Genomic DNA, 20,650 nt, shown 5'->3' with positions numbered 1-20,650 from the left:
TTTATTAATTTATTTTGCTTCTGTCAGAATGATATTCCAATTATGGCCATGCAAAAATCATTTTAATTGTAGAGACAAAATCTTGGATATGAAAAATGACAGTTTGCAATTAGTTTCAGTCACATTTTTTTTAATTATCTGAGCCCAAGTTCAATAGCATTCTGTAATAAAAGTGATGGACAAGTAATCGACCCAACATAAAAGCTGCAAGTTTGTAATAAAATCATAATTCAAATGTTTTTAAATTTAAACCTAGAATGCTCTATCCATTTCTGGAATTAAATGTCCAACTCCTTTGACTTGCTATGGTGAATTTCACACTTTTATAATTTTGCTGTATAATGAACTTTGACTGAGCTCATTTTAATCTTTATGAATCTGATGTTTCACACCAAATTCTATAATCAGTTTATTATTAAATTGAGATAAACAGCATCACAAAAGTAATTCACACGACTCTGGATTCCAGTCCAGTTACTGTCAGTTACTGCAAAATGAAAAGCTGTGCGTTTGTAAGAAACAAGTCTATCATTAAGATGCTTTTAACTTCAAACCATTGCTTCCAGCTAAAATACTGAATAAATAATTTCTTTAATATTGATTTCTTTAGAGAAAATGACATCTAGTCTAAATCAGGAGAGTAACATGCCCAGATCAAGCATAAGTTACAAGCAAAAACAGCCCAAAACAGTTCTAAACAAATTTGTCAGTGGATTTTAATTTGAGAGGACAACTGACTTTCTCAGTGGTGGAAGCATTGTTATGAATTATGGACTGGTATTGGTAATGGTATTGGTCTAAAGTTACAATGTGTTAATGATGTATTTGTTTTTAATTTCTACTATACTAAATGTATCTATGTTTCAACAGAGGAAAAAAAAACGTATCTTTGATGATCTGACGATGAGCCATTTTCAGCACATTTTCTTTTGTTTGGGGGGGGGGGTATAATATTAATTTAAACACTGGTATGGGATAAACTGCTTTGCAAAATTAAACGCAGTTACAGAACTATTCTTTAGTATTTGATTATATTTTAATCAAATAATTATTTTTTAATGTTTTGTCATTTTCACATCTGTTATGAAGTAGCACAACTCTCTCTTCTGTTTCTTCTCACCCTCTACCTGACATCCATTGCATACATTTCTTTCCTGAACAAATCTTCTGCTTCAAAAACGCCTGAAACGTTCCCAAGCAGCCTCAGTCCACTGAACCGTTAGGTAAGGCTGATGCACCATCGTGTGACAAACAGTAGAGGTCGCTATTGCATCATATTTATTGACGCCAGATCACAGCACAACGTGCAGTGGCAAACAACTGTAACGAGAGAGAAAGATAGAGAAAATCCACATTCTGTTTTAATGTGGGAAAATGTATTTATGTAAGTATCTTCTTTTAATCTTTTGATGTTGTACTGTATACAGCAAATATTTTTGTATTTTTGTCTTGGTAGTAAATTATTGATCCTAAATGTGTCATTCTCCAGTAGATGGCAAAGTTTACTGTGCTATTATAATAAGAACTAAATTGGAGGTCAAAGAAAGGTTAAACAGAGCAGCTCCTGTTTTCTGATATAAGAACATTAGCTCACATGTTTGCACATGTGAATTTGAAGCTAAGCCAAGATCAGATTATTTTATTGTCTCATGGTTTTGAGCATAAGGCATGTCATTGTTCTGATTTATGACTCTCATGTGTTCCTCCTGGACACACACACACACACACACACACACACACACAAACAAATGGGTGATAGTGTTCTGTGGCTGTGACAGGTGGGTAAAGGCTTTAGCGTTGTCTTGCTGTCTCCCACATGGTATGATTTTAGATTAAAATAAGGCGGATATTCACAGAAACAAAGTTAGAAATATTAAAATATTGCTCTTTACAAAACAACAACAATAACATTTTGGCTATAGTGGTCTATAATTATGTCAGAATTGAGGGACAAGTTTGTGAAAATTTCACAAAACATAATAAAACAGTCACACATTTTTATAATATAGAGTTGCAGGTTAAATGTGTACATTCTTAAAATATTTTTTCTTTGCAACGTCCTTGGCAGAGAGAGAGAGAGAGAGAGAGAGAGAGAGAAAGAAATTCCAAAAAAGTAAAAACTGGAGCAAATAGTTTTGTATGAGTATAATGCTGCTTAGTCTTATCATTGTAAATGTAAAAATCTTTCACAGTTAAGTCTCCCTTTAGAACACCTGACAGTTTGAAGAGAGATGGAGCTAGAGAGAGAGACCATAATTAACTGCTTTCATGACTGGAGCCATTAGCAGCGCAGCACTACATTAAAATTGCATCTTAATGGCTGGAGGCTGACAGGCTGCTTGAACAGTTCTGCTGGGGGTAGAGTGATGATGGGACAGCACAAGCTCAAGTCTTTGAACTGAAGGCGAGGAGACAGTCTGCTCTCCTTAAGACGTTTTAAGTATTTAGGTTACAGTCACAAAAGGGGATGACACTGTATGAGTGCCGTCATAGAATCCTCTGCCTCTAGCTCGCACCCTACCACTGTCCAGTGCACTTCAATTATTAAATTGTTCGGTTGTTAAGTCTGATTTCATGTCTTTTTTTGCAGGTCCAAATTGTGAAAAATCACGATTCTAACCTTTATCTTCATACTGAGGTCTGGTCCTGGAAAAAGTATTCGATACAACTACTTAACAATTGTACAATACAGTACAATACAATACAATAAAATACTTTTACAATACAGTACAACAAAAATATTTTTATATTTATTGACACATTTATTTCATTTATTTCAAACAAAGTAAAGATCAACACTTATAATACCTTTCAAATAAAATGTAAAATAAAGAAAATCAATATAAATATTCATAAATTATATAAAAATGTATGGACACTGAGCGTGCATAATTATTAGGCATGTTGATATTCTGATGATTATTTTTTCCAAGCACATTTTATCAATTCCAAACCACATCAATCTTAATAACTACTATTCATTTTGTATTTGACCTTTTATGATATAATTGTCCAGAAATGTTTGGAAGTTAAAAACTCTTGAACTTAAATTCAGGAATGCATAATTATTAGGCATGTTTTCTTTTACAGATAAAATGAGCCAAAAAAGAGGTTTAACTCAGACTGAAAAGTCAAAAATTATTAAATCCCCATGAGAAATATTTAAAACTAATGCAATACAGAAATTGCAAATTTAAGAAATGACTTTTGGACAGGCTTTTTGTTTTTCATGGTCATGCCTTAACTTTGGAATTTCTGTATTGCATTAGTTTTTAATATTTCTCATGGGGATTTAATTATTTTCAACATCTCAGTCTCAGTTTAACCTTTTTTTTTTTTGGCTCATTTATCAGTAAAAAAAAACATGCCTAATAATCTTGAACACCTGAATACAAGTTTTTAACTTCCAGCCTTCATGGACAATTATATATCACTTATAAATGATTAAATACAAATAGTTATTAGGATTGATGTGGTTTGGAATGGGTAAAATGTGTTTGGAAAAAAAAAAATCATCAGTATATTAATTATGCACGCAGTGTTTATGACAACAGCCAGTGCTCCACACAGATCTAAATACAGAAGAACTATGGCAACATCGCAAAGATGCTTTAAGAAACCTATCTGCAAAGCTACAGTACTGTTAAAAGTTTTAGGCACTTGTGTAAATGCTGTAAAATGAGGATGCTGTCAAAAATAATGTCATAAATATATTTTACTTTTCAATTAACTTCTATTAACTAAAATAAATCAACATTTGCCGTGACCATCCTTTGGGTTTAAAGCAGCTTTTGTCCCAGGTGCACTTGCACAAAGTTCTTCAGGTAGCTTTGCAATAGGTTTCTTGAAGCATTGAAGGACAGGCAGTAATGCACTCAACTCAGAAGGCAAAAATGCGCAGACTTGCCGTAATACACAGAGACAAACATGGGAAAACATTAGCAGTGTTTTAGAGGAATTTGATGGAATAATTGTTTTTCAATTGGTATGACGAACTTGCAGAGTTTCTTCTATAGACAGTCGTGGCCAAAAGTTTTGAGAATTACATAAATATAAGTTTTCAAAAAGTTTGCTGCTAAACTGTTTTTAGATCTTTGTTTCAGTTGTTTCTGTGATGTACTGAAATATAATTACAAGCACTTCATACATTTCAAAGGCTTTTATCGACAATTACATGACATTTATGCAAAGAGTCAGTATTTGCAGTGTTGGCCCTTCTTTTTCAGGACCTCTGCAATTCGACTGGGCATGCTCTCAATCAACTTCTGGACCAAATCCTGACTGATAGCAACCCATTCTTTCATAATCACTTCTTGGAGTTTGTCAGAATTAGTGGGTTTTTGTTTGTCCACCCGCCTCTTGAGGAATGACCACAAGTTCTCAATGGGATTAAGATCTGGGGAGTTTCCAGGCCATGGACCCAAAATTTCAACATTCTGGTCCCCGAGCCACTTAGTTATCACTTTTGCCTTATGGCACGATGCTCCATCGTGCTGGAAAATGCATTGTTCTTCACCAAACTGTTGTTGGATTGTTGGAAGAAGTTGCTGTTGGAGGGTGTTCTGGTACCATTCTTTATTCATGGCTGTGTTTTTGGGCAGAATTATGAGTGAGCCCACTCCCTTGGATGAGAAGCAACCCCACACATGAATGGTGTCAGGATGCTTTACTGTTGGCATGACACAGGACTGATGGTAGTGCTGACCTTTTCTTCTCCGGACAAGCCTTTTTCCAGATGCCCCAAACAATCGGAAAGGGGCTTCATCGGAGAATATGACTTGACAATATCAATATCCTTGCCTGTGAAGCCATTTTTATGCAACGCAATGATGGCTGCACGTGTTTCTTTGCAGGTCACCATGGTTAACAATGGAAGAACAATGATTTCACGCATCACCCTCCTTTTAACATGTCAAGTTTGCCATTCTAATCCAATCAGCCTGACATAATGATCTCCAGCCTTGTGCTCGTCAACATTCTCACCTGAGTTAACAAGACGATTACTGAAATGATCTCAGCAGGTCCTTTAATGACAGCAATGAAATGCAGTGGAAAGGTTTTTTTGGGATTAAGTTAATTTTCATGGCAAAGAAGGAATATGCAATTCATCTGATCACTCTTCATAACAATCTATCTATCTATCTATCTATCTATCTATCTATCTATCTATCTATCTATCTATCTATCTATCTATCTATCTATCTATCTATCTATCTATCTATCTATCTATCACGGATCCTACATTTTCCTGAATGTAGCGATGAAGACGGAATTAAAGGTTCTTTAATTCAGATAAAAAAAATGAATGAGGGGATGAAAAGGGTCTCATACAGATAAAATTGGTGAATGAAGGCAACATCACCGATGATGACCACAGGGTGGCAACACACAACGCTGCAGTTATTCGCATGTTCACAGGAGCTTTGAAGTTTCCCCGTGGATGTCATGTAGCAACATTGTGATGGGTGCACACTGCACACATAGCCATAAAAGTGCAGACCCAGACACACGAAAGCCCCGACGAGAGAACCGAGGAAAGTTATTCGGGGCGCGCAACTTCTCCAGACCTCACGAAGAGATGACATCCCACCTGAGAGACGCGCCACCTGAACTGCACGGTTTATTTAGTTAATTGTGAAAAGTTTCATGAAGATATACAATGTTTATGAATGGGAGTTTTCTGAACAGCTCTGCACTGGACCCTAGCGAGCAAGCACTTCACCGGCCTCCCTGGGTCACTACAACTCTCGGGTGTTTCCTCATATTCACTATAGTGGTGGATATTTTAGGAAACCTGCTGGTGATTTTCTCCGTCTACAGAAACAAGAAACTTCGGAACGCAGGTGAGTTGTGCGCGCGAGCTTACACAGGTTTGACACGCGTGTCACATGTATTTCCCATTAACTGCTATAATGTTGCGTTTGAGGCGTGAAGGCAAGAGGATACACCAAACAAACAACACTGACGGAGGAATCAGAAAGGAGAGCGCGCAAGCATCTCTGATTTACACGCACGGTTCATATCTCCCTGAAATCGCTTCGCAGGTGTTGTGTTGAAATCTGTACACCAGCGTTCCCTCTTAACGTTATAAGAAATAGATTCAAATACAACCAAATTGCTCTTGAAACTTTAAATATGGGCGTGTTTTTACGAAATTTGCAAAAGTAGCCTACTATTATAATGAACAGGAATACCAACTAGTATGTGTGTGTATATATATATAATGTTAGCAAATAAAACGTTTATTTGTTTGATTTTGATTCTTCACTGTACATTCCATACTTCATGTTACAGTATAATTATATAGTAACGACTTAACACCTAATCGTTGAATAACTTGTAAACACATCTCGTTAATACACATATATAAAATGCACATCATGTTTTGTGGATACATTTTCTTATTAAAGTTATATCATTCATTCTGTTTTCAAATGAACTTGAGACGGGCCATCAGTAAGATCATAATTTAATAAATGGTCGAGTCTGATGCCTGTTGTAACAAAAATGTAGCATACTGTACAATTGCAAAACAAGAAGATTTGATTTCAGTTGCTACATTTCAGATTTCACATTTTGCCCAATCTCCATCACATTTAAGTGTCTTTCAGGTCATGTCTGACAAAATGTTTATTATATATTTTATTTTCAAAACCATTTCCATTCAGAATCAGTTACTGAATCCCAGATTTTGGTCTATTTATAGTATTAATTTAATCTCTTGATTTTCCATGTAATAGACATTACAAATAACTTTTAAAATGGTCGTAAACATATTTTTTGATCAGTACAAATTATATATATAAATTGTGTGTCTGTGTGTGTCCCTGGAAAATATTCAGTGCTGGACGAGTTAAATGAATTATTTTGGGGACCCTATATCTGTGTGCCTGTCAGCAACTGTGCTTTGGGTCTTTCCTCTTTTTTTGCTGTCTCATCCTGTGAGATTTTCTAGGCACATATCTGAGCTTTAAACTCTGATCTGAACACAGAAAGGCTGTTTGGTTCTATTAGGGAAAATGAACACGCTCATTGGATTTGACTGACGTGCTGTTTATATGGCAGTTTATTTTGGCATTCATCTGTCGACATGAGTATGATGTGCCATGGGATTGTGCTTCTTGTCCTGTCAATCACAGAGTGGGAAAATAACACATGAACAGGAAACCTGTCCAAAATCTGAATATTAGCAGATAAGTAGGCCTACTGGAAAACATGACTCAAATAGACTCATTAGAAAAACAGCAGACTCAATTTAATAAAGCTTTGACCCACATTGTGGATCTTGACATTTTTCCAAGACACTCATTAAATGTGTGTTGGGAGCATGGACATTTGGGACATAGGAAAGTTTATGGAGAGAGTGTGATGAAAGTCTACGCGCTCAAGTTTATCCAGCTCGCGTGCAGGTGGAGGCTGTTTCTATTCCAAAGTCAAGTTCACGCGCTCCCCACTGTCACTTCCCATGCGCCTTTGCGCTGACCGCTCTTGCTACATGTGCATCTCCAATTCGCCAAGGGAACATGTGATTCATGCTTTCATTCATTTGGAATGATTTTAACCTATTAAATTTTTATCCACAACAATCAAACGAATCAAATATACACGTTTACACAATGTATAATATGATAAATATACGCCTTATGATAAACCCTTGTGCCACAGACATTGTTTCACAGCAAATGCACATTTGTTATTGCATTTATATTTACTTCTTGAGTTATTTGGGATAATGAGTTGCAAATCTGGAAGTTATTTATTAGTAACTGTAAACAATTTACTGTTTGAGAAGCCATCCACAGTGATGAACCTGGATTAGTAATGATAACCTACATATTTTAAGAGGTCAGTAAATCAAATGCAAACTGCTATTATACAGTAATTTCTTGGTATTTAAAAGTAGTGTCATGTATGTGAATTAGATTTTTTTGTCAGGTGGGTAGGACAAGTGTTATTGACTCTTTGGAAATGATAGGAAGCCCTTGAGACAGAGAGTTGAAGACCAGATAGTTGCTCATCTGGAGAAAAGAGAGTGTCAGAGAGATTTCAAACTTTTTTTATTAGGGAAAATATAAGAACAGGTAAGAGAGACCATGAAAAGATTAAAGAAACATACTGACAAAAACTTTCTGAGTACAGTACTTAAGCACTTTATATATAGGAGATATAATGTAGTTTGTCTAAGAGATCATGTTTTTATTTATTTATGAATTTTTTTTAAAGACACTGAAAAGGTCACAATAGCTCCCTACCTGACTTTTTTTTTTCTCGCTGTTTTCATTGTGTGTGGATTGTCTCACTTAAAGGTGGTACTTTATGTTGGAGTCACACCTGGTTTTTGTCCTGCAGGCAAACAGAGCAGGACAAAACAGGGACAAAATTTTACAGTGGACTCCCCTGGCCTCTCTGCACCTACTTGACTGGCTTGACATCTGAAGAAATGCACAAAACACACACACTAAAAATGAACAATTACCACTGAGACAGCTGAGGCTTCCAAACACCAAGCCCCTCCTTGAAATTCAGAATGATGGAAGCAGCCACCACAACTGCTGGACATATGGCTGTCCTCCAATGCCAGATGAATGAGTGACAGTGTGTGCTGGGGGAGGAGTGCTGTCCATCAGCCTGTGTGATTGCAGTGCTCACCCATAATCTGGGACGTTTCTCTCTCGAGTCATTGTACATGTAGCGGGCAACAAGAGCCTTGTTTTTAGGTCAGAAGAGGATGTGCGTGGGGTGTGTAGTTGGAGAGAGCTCTTACTGTATGGAACCCACAGGCTTTAGCACACAGCTCAGGTTTACACTAGAATGGCATTTGTTCAATTGGTACTGCTGTTTACAAACACACTTTTAACACTGTTGAGTGAAGAGAGTTGTGTGGAGTGAAGACGATATGGTACTAATTGGATGAAGATACTTTTGAACCTTTTTTTACAATCACAATTGTCAATGTTTTTAATGCAATGAAAGCGATGAAATCATATTATTTATTTATTTTTCAGTCATTTTTCATATACATAATATAAACGGGGTTGAGCCAGTAAGATTTTTTCATATTTTTTAAAAAAGTATCTTACGCTCATCAATGCTGCATTAATAATAAAAAAAAAAACCTAATTTCAAATAAATGTTTTCTAATTTAGCTGAATTTTCAGCAGCCATTACTCCAGTCTTCAGTGTCACATGTTGTTTTTTTCTTCCATAAATTATTGTAATATGCTGATTCTGTGCTGAGTTTTTTCAAAATGCTTACACACAGCTTTTGAAACTATGGCTCCATTTCTCAAAACTCTACACACAAAACACACCAAAGTGATGGCAGTGTATATTTGTGTATATGTGTGTGTGTGTGTTACACACACACACACACACACACACACACACACACACACACACACACACCCTGGACCACAAAACTTTAATGTCAAAATTGAGATGTATACATCATATACTGAATAAATAAGCTTTCCATTGATATATGGTTTGATAGGATAGGACAATATTTGTACGAGATACAACTATTTGAAAATCTGGAATCTGAGGGTGCAAAAAATCTAAATACTGAGAAAATTGCCTTAAAAATTGTCCAAATTATATTTTTAGCAATGCATATTAATAATAAAGAAATAAGTTTTAATATATTTACAGTAGGACATTTCCAAAATATCTTGATCTTGATCTTTACTTAAAAATAGCTAATTTTGACCCATTCAGTGTTATATATATATATATACTGTATATTGGTTGCCTAGATGTGAATGTGATGGTTGGGAACAATTTACATTATATAAATTCTTATAAAAGCTACAAATATCATTCTGTCAAGAGCAGATTTTTCTCCTCGTCTTTTGTTGTTTGGTTATCATTAATGCTGACACTTAACTCAAGACACGAAACAAGACAAGTTTTTTTTTACACATTTTAAAAAAAGAATTCTCAGTGACCAAATACATGACTGGAAAAATGTATTTAACTAATCATCTTGTAATAAATGTCATTTCAGTTCTACTTTCTGAGTATGAATTATCATTATGCAGTAAAAACAACAACACTCAAGTACTGTAAAAGCTTTTGTTCAACTGACTGGTTTCTCTGCTGTATGATTTCATGTGAGTCTCTTCAGACTTTAGAACTGTACATTAATTATGAGCTTCTAGAATGTTTGACCTCCTAACTGAAATCCTTACCACAAATTGAACATAGAAATAAAAACAGTATAAATAACAAAAAATAAATAACAATTCTTTCTTTGTTTGAACAATAAGTGCTCTCTCTATATTCAAAGTGCAAATAGAGACCAATTTCTCTCGGCGGCGCTGAGCTCGCATTCTACAAAACAAGACTTTAATTTTGTCAGATGCTCTGCAATAAAGGCTCCTTTGATGTTTCTTATCGGCCAATGAGGGTCTTTTTTGTTCACGCTGAAGAAGATTTTAAATAATAAAAAAATAGTTTGGCCAGTACGAGGCCCCTGCACATGGTGGGCCCCTAGGCTGCAGCTTAGGCAAGCCTGTGTGTTAATCCACGCCTGCCTGTATCTTTTCATATCAAAGCGTGAATGAAACTGCATGCATGCAATGTTGTGGTCAGTTAAGACATGAAGTTACCAAAAAGGTGATTAAAGCTTAAAACTGTGCATGCATGTAATATATTATAGATGAGTCACATGTAAGAACTCTGAAATGGTTTTCCAAACTGTTCTGGAGCAGCCCAGCACTGTCTCCCTCATCTTACTCATCCAATTCAATGATTAGGGTAGAGATTTGAGAGAAAATACGATGCGTGTCAATTCCGCCTCACGTTATTTAAGAAATAGCAGCCAAAACAACCTAATAACCAGCTGCTGTGATGTTTGTTCATCAAAGAAAAAAAAAAGAAAAGAAAAAAAGAGGAAATCAATAACTTTTATAGCTTTAAGGATTTATCTCTATTTAATTTAAAATGTTAGTGTTTGATAACTTCAATTTTAATTTCTGTATGTTTCTGATGGAGGGCAAAGGTAAAAAAAAAATATTTTAATGGGTTAAATGAAGATTGTTTTAAGTTCACATAAATTATTATTTTTCAAAGTCTAATAAATGTTCCAATTGATAGCTCTCAATTATAATATGATGTTGAATGACTATAGTCAATGGTTAAATGGAAGCATCAGCGAAAGCGTTCAGCCTCCTTGTGTGAAAACCAATGAGTGTAAAGACTTGCAACTTTACCTGCGCGACTTCACCGAGCAACGAAACGCAACGCTTTCCCCCTCCCATCTTTCCTCCATAGTATCCTCCTCTCTTCCCTCACCTACCCATTTCTCATCTCTGGATGTGAATGCAGCAACTGACACTATGCTATATTTTAACCTCTTGTCTAGACGATATTTGTCCTCTCTCCTCCAGGCCAGCACAGGCTGCCCCTTCTAACCCCTAATTATCAGATTTTCTTTGTGAGCATCGGACCAAACTCAGGGCCGCAGAGAGAAAATGGTGCAAATCAAAAGATCCGTCAGACCTGAGGATGTATCAGTCTTTGCTTTCATTTACTCATATGAAGTCCGTACTGCAAAATCTTCCTACTTCCACAACACGATCAACAGTGCTTCAGACACACGTTATCTCTTCAAAACATTCAGTTCTCTCCTCTGTCCCCCTCCACTAGCTGCCACCACTTTTATAACAGCTGATGATTTTGCCACGTTCTTCACAGACAAAACCAGAATAATAAGTAGTCAATTCTCAGTCCCACACACACAGGACTTCAAACCGACCACACCCACTGCTAAAACTCCCATCTTGGCAGAAATATCAAAACTTCTCCTCTCCTGCCATCCTACAACCTGCCCTCTAGACCCAATCCCCTCACACGTCCTCCAAGCAATCTATCCTACATTTTTACCAGCACTCACACACATCATCAACACATCTCTCCTCACAGGCACCTTCCCCACTGCATTCAAGCAGGCTTGGGTAACCCCACTCCTTAAAACTTACATAGCTACAGACCTGTCTCTCTCCTTCCATTTATAACGAAAACCCCTTAAAAGAGTTGTTTTCAACCAGATACCATTGTTTCTTTCACAGAACAACAAACTGGATGCTAACCAGTCAGGTTTCAGGAGTGGCCATTCAACAAAGACTGCGCTACTGTCAGTCATGGAAGCCCTGCGGATTGCAAAAGCTGATTCCAAATCATCAGTTCTAATTCTGCTGGATCTATCTGCTGCTTTTGTCACTGTCAATCATCACATCCTTCTGTCTGCCCTCTCATTACTGGGCATCACAGGGATTTCACTTCGCTGGTTTGAATCCTATCTTACTGATAGATCTTTCAGGGTGGCTTGGGGAGGGGAGGTATCCAAAGCACATCAACTTGTCACTGGGGTTCCCTTAGAGATCAGTTCATGGACCCCTCCTCTTCTCCATATCCACAACATCACTGGGTCCCATCATACAGGCACATGGATACTCCAAACATTGCTATGCTGATGCCAAACAGCTCTAGCTTTTATTTCAACCAGATTATCCAACGGTAGCTGCACAGATCTCAGGCTGCCTGGTGGACATCTGGTCATGGATGAAAGAATATCACCTTAAGCTCAACCGGGCAAAGACTGAGCTTCTTGTCTTCCCTGCCACTCCGACTATACAGTATGATTTCTCCATCCAGCTAGGCTCTTCTACAATTTCCTCATCAACTTCGGTCAGAAATCTTGGTGTAACCTTTGATGACCAGCTGACCTTCAAAGACCATATTGCAAAGACTGCTTGATCTTGCAGGTTTGCATTGCACAACATCAGAAAGATCAGGCCCTTTCTAAGGGAGCATGCTGCACAACCTCTTGTCAAGGCCCTTGTCATTTCTAGGCTGGACTACTGCAATGCTCTTCTGTCTGGACTTCCATAAAGCACAATCAAACCTCTACAAATGATTCAGAATGCAGTGGTACGACTGGTCTTCAGCTAACCCAAAAGAGCCCATGTTACACCTCTCTTTATTTCCTTCAGTTGTGGCTCGCATCAAGTTCAAGACATTGATGCTTTCATATAGAACAGCTACAGACTCAGCACCTACTTCCACTCCCTATTACAAATCTACATCCCCTCCAGAAGTCTGAGATCTGCTAGTGAATGACGCTACGTGGTACCATCACAGAGAGACTCAAAATCACTTTCCAGAACATTCTCGTTCACCATTCCTGGCTGGTGTAATGATCTTCCAACCCCTATCCGGAATGTTGCATCCCTGGTAAAAAATCCTTTCTTTATTTATTCCTTCTTTTTATATCTTGTACTTTTTTTTAACAATGTCCAAAACTTGGTATTACAGGCACTTCCAGTTAGAGGTCTTCACAGTGCACCCGAGACCCGTTGACCCGGGACCCGTACGGGTTCGGGTCTATATTTTAAATGATCAGCCGGGTCCGCTGACACTGCTTGTGCTTTTTGTAACTTGCAACTTGTAAAATTAGGAAAAGAAAAGTGTGAGCCAAAAAAAGCGATCTCTCTCGCTCTCTCTCTCTCTCTCTCTCTCTCTCTCTCTCTCTCTCGCTCTCTCTCTCTCACTTTCTCTCTCTCTGCCGTTAGAAACAGAGCGTGCAGACTCAGAGTTAATGCAAGTGCACGCACTGTAATAAAGCTTGCACACCAAATAATATACGGGTCCGGGTCGGGTCCAGGTAGGCATTTCTCGGATCTACACGGGTCCGGGTCCAGCTTTTGAAATTATATACGGGTCCGGGTCGGTTCTGTGTAGTACATTACAGGTCTCTTTCGGGTTCGGGCACAAATTTTTGGACCCGTGAAGACCTCTACTTCCAGTGTCTATTTGCTTCGCTTTATTTATCCCCCAGTTGTAAGACGTTTGGATAAAACGTCTGCAAAATGACTAAATGTAAAAAATGTAAATGTAAATATTCGGGGGGAAAAACTAATTTTATAGAGAGATCAGTATTATCGGTATCCTGGATACTGTCCTTCAGTCATAAAAAAAAGATGACATTAAACAAATATACTGTGTTTATGTTTGTTTGTAAATTAAGGTAAAGGTAAAGGTAAAGGTAAAGGTAAAGTAAGTAGAGTAAGAGTAATTGTGAAATTATTGCAATATAAAAAGAATATTTAAAAACTTTAATGTTAGGTGGGATTAATCGCGATTAATTTAATAAAATGTTTTGATTTATTAGTTGATTTTTCATCGTTTGATAGCACTAATATATATATATATATATATATATATATATATATATATATATATGGACCAAAAAAAAAAAAAACAGTCATAAGGGTACATTTTTAGAAAAAGAAAAAAACTAAATAAGCTTTCCATTAATGTATGGTTTGTAAGGATAGGACAATATTTGGCCGAGATACAACTATTTGAAAATCTGGAATCCGAGGGAGCAGAAAAATCTAAATATTGATAAAATCACCTAAATAAAGCAGTAAATGAAGTCCTTAGCATTGCATATTACTAATCAAAATTTAAGTTTTGATATATTTACGGTAGGAAATTTACAAATTATCTTCATGGAACATGATCTTTACATAATATCCTAATGATTTTTGGCATAAAAGGAAAATCTATAATTTTAAACGCATACTGTACATTGTATTTTTGGCTATTGCTGCAAATATGCCCGTGCTTCCTAAGACTGGTTTTGTGGTCCAGAGTCACACACACGTTTGTTGTGAATTGTGGGGACGTTTTCACAGACTTCTATTACTTTTATACTGGCCAAACAATATTTTCTATCTCCTAACCCTAAACCTACCCTTACAGAAAGCCTGTTTGTATTGCTACACTTTCAAGTAAACATTTCTTGTAAACTATTCTTGTGGGGACGTTTGGTCCCTAAAATGCTGTATAAATAAGCACGTTTACACACAAAAACAAGATCAGTACATTAAAAATCACTGCTGGTGCTGAGATGAGACATCTGTGGTGGTGATGCTTGGGTCATTTAGTGTTTCTGTAAAAAAGCCTAATGAGGAGATAAACAACATACTACAAAATCATCACTTATATGTACACATGTACAGGTGTCTGGGCTGCAGCAGCTGAAATATTTTTTATATAAAGAAATTAATAATTGTATTAATCAAGGATGCAATAAAATGGTCAAAACTAAGAGTAAAGACATTTGTGATTTTACAAAAGATTTCTGTTTCAAAACAAAAGGTATTCCTTTTAACATCCACATTTAACATCCAAAAATAATGATTTTTTAAAAATGTGTCTATTTCCACAATATCAATTTGTATGTATGTGTGTGTGTGTGTGTGTGTGTGTGGTGTGTGTACTTGATAACTGAATTGTATTGTAAATTTATGATGACTGGTTTACTAGATGTGCTGTATTAGCTTAATTTCTGCTAGGAATCGGAACTAATGTGTTTCCATTAGGCAATAAGTTGAACAAGGCAACTGTCCCTTCTTGACTCTTTAAGCTTTTACCGGCATATAGTGTGTTTCAAGGGAAAGTTAAAGTAAGAGTGCACTCTACTGTAAGAAACATCCACTCATTTCATGCCCCTATGAGTCTGATCCCTCTGCACTTTTTAGGTAAAAAACTTTTCAGTTCTTTCCTCATGTGTGCCCCACTAACCATATCTTTACCTTAAGCATTTAAGAGAAACTCAAAAGTTATTTCAATTCAGCTGAATTTTTAATCCACTTCCAAGGATGGAACACTGCCTGTTCTGTGTGAAAATTTGATTGCTTTCCTAGAAAGTTCTTAAGCTAGTTTTAATTTCTGGGAAAACGATTCCTTTAAAAAGTACTCATACTCAATCCATCCGATATGTAGGCTAGATGAGTGTGTTTCTTCATTGGAACATAAATGGAGAAATTTAGCAGTACATTACACACTCACCAATGGACCCATTGCAATGAATGGGTGCCATCAGAATGAGAGTCCAAACAGCTGATAAAAACATCACTGTAATCCACAAATGTAAGTAATCCACAAGGTTTTTTTAAGGAGAGTAATATGCAAAGATCAAGCACTCTTTACAAGAATAGTTCAAACCTGTTCTAAACAAATATGTTATGATTATGATGTGAAAGAACAGAGGATGAACCTTATCACAAAATAATCAATATATTAGGTAACCTGAGGGCGAGTTCGTTTTCAGCAAGTTGTAATTTTTGGGTGAGCTATTCCTTTAAGCATTCAGTCTTCTGAAAATGTGAAGTCTTTAAAACTTGCTTTACTACCTGCTGCACTGTTGTTGTCTTTTACATGTGGTTATTCTCAGCATGTACACATCTGCTAATTAACAGCACAAGGAACATCACAGTAGGAATCACATCTAAAGGCTGAAACCTTATCATATAACTTCTGGGTAATACCTTTTTAGGGACCAATTCTCACTATTAACTAGCTGCTTATTACCATGCTTATAAATATATTGGCTGTTTATTAGTGTGTTACAAACACGCCAGGTTCCACCTCCATGCAATCACTACGCACGCCCTCACCGGAATACTAAGCACATCCACCTGATCCTCATCACCACCCAATCACCTCAGCACCATAAAAACCACACACACGCACTCAATCGATGTCCGGTCTCGTTCGTGACAAGGTTTTACCTGTATGCTAACTCTAAGGACTAACTCTTCTTCTACTTACCTCTCTCCAGCGATTCTCCGAAGATCCAGATCCCCAGTGTGCGTGTGTGTGTGGTTCACCTTCCTCCTCTGACGTCTTCACCCAGCCTGCACGGATCCATCCCTCACTCCACCCTACACTACCTGCTCCTCTGCTTGTGTCTGTTCAATAAACCATTCTGTCCGTTACTCCTCAGCCTCCCGAGTGATCCGTAACATAGTGCTTATATGGCACATATTCTGCATGACCATATTGTACATACCTAATACCCAATACATAAACTTAACAAATACCTTACTAACTATTAATAAGTAGCAAATTAGGAGTTTATTGATGCAAAAGTCATAGTTAATGGTCTGTTAATAGCGAGAATTGGACCTTAAAATAAAGTGTGACCAAATGCTGATTTGTCTTTATTTGTAACTATTTTTTCTTCTGTGCTTACAGTCCCTTTCCATTTGGAGAGGGATATATAGGGCATTCGATCTGTCAATATCCCATGTCTTTCTGTTCTAACCATTGTTAGTGATAATAAGCTAAGAGGCTGGTCAATTTCAGGAAGTTGGAGATGTGTGTTTCTGTTCTGTCACATCCTGCTGTGCTCAAGTGTCTGTATTTGCATACCTGGCTGCATCTGTAACCCCCTGTAGAGCTCAGGTGTTCTGTCTCACACATGCAGATGAGTACACACACACACACACACACACACACACACACACACACACACACACACACACACACACACACACACACACACACACACACACACACACACACACACACACACGTGGAGCAGCACTTCCAATAAAGATCACAAATTGTGCTAAATCGTATCTCCAAATAGATACTACAACAGTATATAATCTGAATACTCTATAAGGCAGTGGAGTGGGTAGATAACGGGGTGTAATGAGAGAAAAGGTAGAAAGGTAGAAAGAGATAAGCAGAGAGGAAGATATAAGAAGAGAGGAGAAGGAAAGGGAGAAGAGATGAGTAGAGAGAAGGGCATTGGTGAAACTTTAAGGACAGATAGGAACTGGACAAAAGGGTGGAAGGAGAGGTAGAAGGTGCAGATGAATTTCAGATGAAATCAGAATTAATTGACCATGTAAAAAATCATGACCTCTCTTTTAGAGGAAAGTTACTATTTCAAAAAATCACTTTTAAAGTGTTGTACTAGTACAGATGTTTAGTCCTCCTGGGACAACTTCTGTTATTTACTGTAAATGTCCAAACATTTTTCAGAATTGAAATTTTAGATCATTCAGGTGCACAATCAAGATTATTTTGAATGGAACAGTAGCATTGATATGGGACAGAACAACATCACCAGCCTCAAAGGAAAGGGCCTGTGGAGATGTTGAGACCGGAGCTTTTTTAAGCATCTATCTATCTATCTATCTATCTATCTATCTATCTATCTATCTATCTATCTATCTATCTATAAAACTTTTGTTTTGTGTATATAAAACGGATAAATATACACACAAGTATACATACTTTGCAAGTATCCTCAAAACCATAGTAATTTAGTTCTTAAGTGAAAGCAAACAGCTGAGAAAAAAAACACGTGTAACAGTAAATTGGATCTGGGCAGCGCTTAAAGTGACAGCAGTCTAATATTGTTGCAGTCTGCCATTCATGTTAATTAAACAACAAAACAGAGAAAATTCCGGTGGCCGAGACAGCTCAACACGCTGCAACTTAAGAAAACACATGCAAATTGAAAAAACATCAGCAAATGAAGAAAACATCTTCATCAGTTTGACAACACAAGTGTTGCAAATCATCACAACACATGCATATAGCGAAACTCGCTGCAAATCGTCACAACACATGCATATAACGAAACTTGCTGCAAATCTTCACAACACATGCATATAACGAAACGCGCTGCAAATCATCACAACACATGCATATAGCGAAACGCGCTGCAAATCTTCACAACACATGCATATTGCGAAATGCGCTGCAAATCATCACAACACATGCATATAGCGAAACTCGCTGCAAATCTTCACAACACATGCGTATAGCGAAACTCGCTGCAAATCTTCACAACACATGCGTATAGCGAAACTAGTGTTGTCAAACTGATGTTTTTTATTTTATTTGCTGGTGTTTTTTCAATTTGCATGTGTTCTCTTAAATTGCAGCGCGTTGAGCTATCTCGGCCACTGTAGAAAATCCAACTTAATTACTCTTGTAAGTATAATAAGAAGATATATATTTAATTTATTCAGTGAAGACTACGTAGTATTTTTATATCATGATATATATTGTTGCCGTGAAATTAATGACTCATATAGTGATATAGATTTAGGTCATATCACCCACGCCTAATATATGTAACATATAATATATGTACACACAAACACACAATATCTATCAAAATGGTTATTGGACTACCTCTGTTTATACAACTGTTTGTTTTCTTAACACAGATTGTCAGCAAATACTACACCACATAGTCTGAAGTGTATAAGATGCTTTGTTGATAAGTTTAAATGTAAAATACACTTTTATATTAATTTGTCAAATATAAAGTAATAGTGTTAAATATTTGTGCAATTTAAAACACTTTCTATTTTAATATCTCTTAAAAAGCAATTTATTCCAGTGACATTTAGTGTGTTTTTGATTAAATAAATGCAGCCTGCATTTGGTAAACAGAGAGACTTCTTTCAAAAATGTTACAAATTCATTATAAATCCAAACTTCTAAATGGAAATAAGAATGTTATGTGCTATGGTATAAAGTCAGTATGCATTGCTACAACTGAAAACAGAAAAACAATAGCAATATCACATTTCTATTTCACAGAAGATGTTTTCTGTTATCCCATTTGTAAGCCAAATGTGTTTTCTTTAACCACTTTCAAGGATAAAATGAGCATGTCAGCTTGGAAAGTTAATTAAATAACTCCAGAGTCTTTCTCTGACCTGTACAGTATTTAATGGTCCACATCACTATCAGTGTGATAATTTTTCCTGCTGTGTTATTAATGCTGTTTTCAAGTAATTTGCAGCTTGCTGCGATTAGGCTTTGAACTTCCTTACTGTTAGATGTGATATGAATGAAGCATACCGTAAGTCTAGTGTGAGTGGAGCTAATGGAGCAGTGTGTGTCTGAGTGAGTGGGTGTGTTTCTGCTAATGGATAGGTGGTAGTGCGTTGAGAATTATGTGCATGCGCGTAGAACGTGTATACATGTGTGTAGAGCTGAAGTAGTGTGATGATTGAACAGAGTTCTGTGTGTGTGTGTGTGTGTGTGTGTGTTTAGCCACTAGAGGTGAGAGATGGTGTCCTGAAAAGCAGTCAACATGAAAACCACTGAAATCACTCATGCCTGCAGTTGCAAAACTTGTTCTTTAAAAGGCACAACATGGGTAACACATAGCCCAATGTGTTCGTGCAGAGACGCTTCTCTGATGCACACTTGTTTACTTGTCCTCAGGACTCCTCTCTCAGTCTTTTGGGTTGCACACCCCCACCTCTTCCATCTGTGCCTATCTGCCTCTTTCTGTGTTTTTACCTCTTTATGACCCCCTTCTCCCTCTCATTCGTTCTCTCACTCAGACATATTTTGGTTGGGGTTTGCTCATTCTTTTTGACATCTTTGTCTGTGTGCATCACTCAGTCTGTGCCCCCTGCTGCTAGAGGAAGTTAATGTGTACACACATACACACATACAGTACACTTGTACCTGAAGTGGAGCTCTGCCAATAGTGTTTTCCATCAACACAAAAATAATTTAATTCAGATAATATTAAGGACTTACTGGGTATGATTTACCAGTATGTTGTTCAAAAAAAAAAAAAAACATGTTTGTTTTTATCAAAATGTCATGAATTTAATAGCAATCTCTATCTCTTCTTTTCTACTTAAAGGGATCCTAAATGGTAGTTCAACCAAACGTACAATTATGTCATTGTTCTTTCAACCTCTTGTCATTCTATACCCATATGACTTATTTTTTTTCTGCAACTTTAAGAAGATAATTTAATTGTTATTTGGGAGGAATCAGTACAACGGCAATACATCATGCC

General features: G+C 36.9%; 1 protein-coding gene across 1 annotated transcript in view; it reads left to right on the top strand.

The window, feature by feature from the left end:
- The first annotated feature begins 5,395 nt into the window (after window positions 1–5,395).
- LOC132143529 (melatonin receptor type 1A-A) overlaps window positions 5,396–20,650 on the top strand; it is a 54,785-nt gene continuing 39,530 nt past the window's right edge. The window contains exon 1 of the mRNA XM_059553816.1: window positions 5,396–5,843. Within this exon, the coding sequence (XP_059409799.1) occupies window positions 5,660–5,843 (184 nt within the window). The 5' untranslated portion in view covers window positions 5,396–5,659. The remainder of the gene's footprint in view (window positions 5,844–20,650) is intronic.

This window comes from Carassius carassius, chromosome 7, assembly GCF_963082965.1.
Source record: "Carassius carassius chromosome 7, fCarCar2.1, whole genome shotgun sequence".
Lineage (NCBI taxonomy): Eukaryota > Metazoa > Chordata > Actinopteri > Cypriniformes > Cyprinidae > Carassius > Carassius carassius.
The sequence above is the reverse complement of the archived record's forward strand: the minus strand, read 5'-3'. Positions and strand labels throughout refer to the sequence as shown.